The sequence below is a fragment of the Phocoena phocoena genome, chromosome 13, assembly GCF_963924675.1.
Source record: "Phocoena phocoena chromosome 13, mPhoPho1.1, whole genome shotgun sequence".
NCBI lineage: Eukaryota > Metazoa > Chordata > Mammalia > Artiodactyla > Phocoenidae > Phocoena > Phocoena phocoena.
In genome coordinates this window covers 83,122,178-83,126,908 of record NC_089231.1, presented here as the reverse complement: position 1 = coordinate 83,126,908, position 4,731 = coordinate 83,122,178, and the positions used below count along the sequence as shown (strand labels likewise).

Genomic DNA, 4,731 nt, shown 5'->3' with positions numbered 1-4,731 from the left:
GTCCGACCCCTAATAAATAGTGCTGAACTTCTTAAAGGTGCATCATGCCTAGGGCAGTGGCTGAGTGTTGGGGGCCTAGGGCTAGTGTTATCACCGAGTTGAGATTTCTTTTTCCCGCAGAACATGGCACATTACATTCAGTGTCACCAGTCTCTACCTTATCGGGTCATTAAGGCAAGTTGTGTTCCTTCTGTTTTTGATTCCTCTGCTTCTAAAAAGCAAGAGGTTTGGAAGAGCTTCTTTCCCCAGAACAGGTTTATGATCTGCCTGATAGTCAACTGAGTCGGTATGGGTCCCATACTTACCAAGGGCTTTTTACATTGAGTAACATAATAATTAGGGAGCAGCTTCCTGAGAATGTAACCATTCAAAGACGCGTTCTTAGTGCACGTGTTATTAACTCTAAGACAATTTCAATGGTAGATGCCTCCAATTTTCTTCCCTGCCCACCGTGGGCTGCACCATCCATCCAGTCCCACTGTGAGCGGTGGCAGCTTGGCTTCTCCAGCATCTGGCAGCTCCCCTCCCTGGTAAGTGCCACACGTGCTTCCCCAGCAGCCTGCGGACACACCTGTTCGGCCTCGGGCATTTATTTTGCTAGAAAACACCCAGCCCCGTTTCAGTCCGTGGTCCGGTGACTTCACCCCCCTCTGGTGCAGCTTGTCAATGATCTTGGAGTCCAGCTGCTACCCTTCCTACAGGAGACTGCTAGACTGCAGGACAGAGGAGCTTGGGTGCTGGTGGCGAAGTTGGAAATCTCCCTCCCGCTCTATCCCAGCGTCTGGAGGAGTTAAGGCCAAGAAGGGGACCAAATTGACGGTTTCACAGCCCTTGCCTGAGTCTCCAGCCAAATTAGCTGATCCCCGTCTTTGCTGGGGGCCAAAGTCAGTGTCCTTCCCCAGGTGTCATTTCTACTGTTAATTAGTACCCGTACATGTTTTCCTCACTTTCTTTCGCTAGTGGACGTCTCTTAGCACACTGCATGTTATGAGTGAAGGAGAAATTCTGTACTTTTTAAAAATCTCCTTAATGTAAGAATGAGGGGTAGAAGAGGGAACATTTAAAAGATTAGCTACTCGAGGATTTAACTTGGCTTTGACATTCAGTATTTGGAAAGGTCTTAAAATGATTCCTGTTTTAGGAATCCTTTTTCAGCTACTTGTTATCCCAGGGAGATTAGTTTATACCCTCCAGCCCCAGCGGTTGTGAGTCTCAGCTGCTTTAGAGAATGAAATCCACCTTGTCTGTAAGTGTTTTCGGCTCATGGGATTCAATTTAAGTCCAGTCAAGTTTCCTTGGCTGGGGTTTTGTCCTGTGAACAGGTACTCAGTTGTGTCTCGTGTGTCTGCATTCACTGGTGACTCTATACTTGCTTGCTCCGAGCATAGTTAGGTCAGCTCCTAAAAATGCATTCAGCAGAAGACTTCAAAACATCAATTGCTTCATTTGTATGCAAACAGAAAGTGGTGGATAATTATATATTATACGCCTTTGTGTACGTTCATTTAATACTTGAAGCAGTCTTTGTCTCAAAGGAGTGTGCCCTTACTGAGAAAAAGGGTATGTGAATGGTACGTTTATTCTTGGAGAGGGTGGATTGTTTACATCATGTCTGGACTTTTGTCTAGTTGGGTAGACGGTTCTACACCAGCAGTCCCACCAAAAAGAAGTCTACATAGACAAAGAAGTCTACATAGACACTATTTTGTGTCATACTGTACACTTTTGAATTTTAGCCAACAGAGAAATAAGTATTTGAACTGTAGCTTAACAGCGGAGCAAGAGACTAATGGTTAAAAGAAGGAGGATTAAAAACAGCACATTTAATTCTTGAAGAGAACTGGGAAGGGGGGATCCCCATGCGATAGGCCACTGCAGCTCTGCCCTCACGGCAAGGATTATGATTAATCCGACATGGAGTCTGTCTCTTGTTCTCAGTTGTATGTTAAAGACTGGCCTGTCACCAGGAGGAAGTGTTTGTATTCAGCAGAGCTGAACTCAAGAAGAAATACTTCTTTAAGAAAAACAACACCAGAACAAACAGAGTATCTAAAGCAGCCAGGAAGAGGGGCTGTAATCAAGATGGCAAGGCAGAGAAATACCGACATCACATAGACTATGAATTATGAACAGACTGTGAATTATACTCTAGAGCCTGGTGTATTATATTCAATCATATGGTTTAACGATGACATACTGTAGAAAATAGAGGATGCCGTTTTGTCATCCAGCAGTCAAAGGCAGTAATGTAAAATTTCTCGGATTCTCTTCTAAATGAATGCGTATGAACTTCAAGCTACATGATGTTTCTCAGCTCCAGTTACTCCGTTGCTGTAAAATACCCCCAAACTGGGTGGTGACTAGAGTCTGCAAAGGCTGGAACACATAACTGACTTGAGATATCCATTTGAAGGTTGTGAGAGTTAAAGGGGAACAGAATCAGGCCTATTTTAATAGCCTTTTCCATGTTACTTTGGTGTGGGATGAGGGTATAAATCTCAGCTGTACTTTCTTTCCTGTGACTCGGCAGGACACAGAGCCCTCCAGATGACCAGCTCTCTGGGGTTGCAATTACTACTCACTGGCTTCCTGCACAGCTTGATAATGTTCTGCTCCTGTTTCAGCCCGGCTGCGGCAGGGCAATGATTTGATAATAAGAGATCCTGATCAAATTAGAGAGCCATTTGCTTCTGGACGAGGATGTTAATAAAAGGGTTGATGTCCACACTGCCTGCTTTTTTTTAAAGGTCAAAACATATTCTTACTACAAACTACTACAAAAAGCAGAAGAATCAGAAGCAGCATAAAGTTTGTGCTTTCGTTTCCCTTCATTGTTACATCTGGGAAAGGGTCTCTTCTTTATTGGCTGAAATCCTGACTGGTTCTTTTTGCCTTACGTTTGGAGGAGTTGAAATTGGAAGTGGGCACATTGGGAAGGTGACTGTATAATAAGTTTCTAACCTGCTAAACTCTGTGAATTAGAATCAAGCACTTGGGAGCTCTTGGTTCTCTGAGCTGGTTCTCTCTGTCTCTCTCTCACACACACACACAAATGCTCGAACTTGCATATGTTTTAAGACAACAGCTTTTGCTTTAGTTGGGCAGTCATGAGTGTTGTATGTACAGTGGTTCTTCTTGTCTGAGACTCCAGAGTAGGATGGGACTGCTCTCAGTGGGAGTTTGTTAGGATTTGGACTGTATCCCACCTGCAGTGTTTAGAAAAGCCAGACAGGAGGGCCATGAAATCCCCCCTAGTGTACCACTTGCCCAGCCCATCTAAGTCAGGAGCTTTGCAGGCAAGTTCAGAGCTCTGTGGGCCGTGGTGGTGACATAGGCAGAGGACGGGCAGAGTTGCCAGCGCCCCGCCTGGTCTGGGATCGCCTGTGCGCAGCTCCGTGAGAGCTCAGGGACCACGTGAGGATTGTGATTGGTCTCTAGACCACACCTAGTTGGTGAGTGCAGCTGCTGCCTGAAAATCCCTCAGCTCTGCTGACATCGCTGGAGTGCACGCAAGCCTACCTTTGGACACCAGACCAGAGAGGGACCGTGGAGCTGCTGCGGTGGACGAGTTGTGGAAACTTTCCTGAGTGAGTGAAATGGGGAGAAAGGGAAGCTGGTGGTTGGCACTGAGGGGCGTTGCTGGGCAGGGCAGCAGTGGAGGTAAAGAACTGGTTTGTGATTGTTACCATATGATTCCATCTGTGGTGGAAGGTAGAGTGCTGGAGCAGATGCCAAGAGCACGATGGGGAAGGAGATTAGCCCAGAATCAAATTCATACCCACTTCTTGGCACTCCTGCTATCCTGGCTGGCCAGAAGGGCAAGCATGCCTGGCTACAAAGCAGGGATCCTCAAACTCTTGTGTACTAATAAGCCTTGGGGCCAGAGGAATTGCAGAGGGGCTGCAGTGAGGGTCTGCTGCTTTCCCCCTACTCAAAAGGCTTTCTTCTCTTCCCCTCCCAAGTAGCGCTGACAGCCGGGGCTGCAGCTTGAATGATGGCAAAAGAAAGCTTTACTTCACCAGCCCATTAGCAGCACTCACAACATTAAAAATGAATGAGGTGGATGGGAGGAGAGGGCTGGGGGTGAAGACCAGTGCAGCAGCGGGGTCTGGGAACCGCCGGCTTCTCTCTTCTCTGAACCCAGATCCAGATCGGGAGCCTAAGAATGAGGGGAACTTTCGGTTTAAAAGAATCCTGTAGTGTCAGTGCAGAGTGTCCAGGTGGTTGTTAATGGAGAAAATCAGCACTTTGGGCTTCCTTAGCCTCAGGAAAGTATGTTCACTCTGTAGAGGGCCGGGACCTAGTCTAGCTCCCTGTGTCCACGCTGTCTATAACAGTGCCTGGCTCAGCAGCGCTTGCTTAGAGTCCAGCGGAGGTTGGTCAAGGGGAGAGAACCGTCCTCTTTGCGTGCTCAGGGTCTCCCGGGTGCCCTGCCCCGCAGGTCCTCGGGCCTCCCGCGCAGGGCGATGCCGGCCTCGACCACCATCCACGTGCTGCAGCTGCTGCGGGAGCTGCTGGCCTTCGTGCTCCTCAGCTACACGGTGCTCATCGGGGCGCTGCTGCTGGCCGGCTGGACCACCTATTTCCTGGTGCTGAAGTGACAGCGCCCCCGGCCCGGTTCCCGCCCCTCCCGCCTCCCGCCCCGACCCCCGCCCCAGCAGCAGCCTGCCCAGCAGATCGCTGCTCCGCCTCCGACTTCTGTCCTGACGGACCCGCACTGCCAGCTAACGA

General features: G+C 48.7%; 1 protein-coding gene across 1 annotated transcript; it reads left to right on the top strand.

The window, feature by feature from the left end:
- The first annotated feature begins 4,466 nt into the window (after window positions 1–4,466).
- LOC136133327 (uncharacterized) lies at window positions 4,467–4,601 on the top strand. Its single transcript, XM_065890585.1, has one exon. The coding sequence runs from the start codon at window positions 4,467–4,469 to the stop codon at window positions 4,599–4,601; it is 135 nt and encodes a 44-aa protein (XP_065746657.1).
- Window positions 4,602–4,731: the final 130 nt, after the last annotated feature.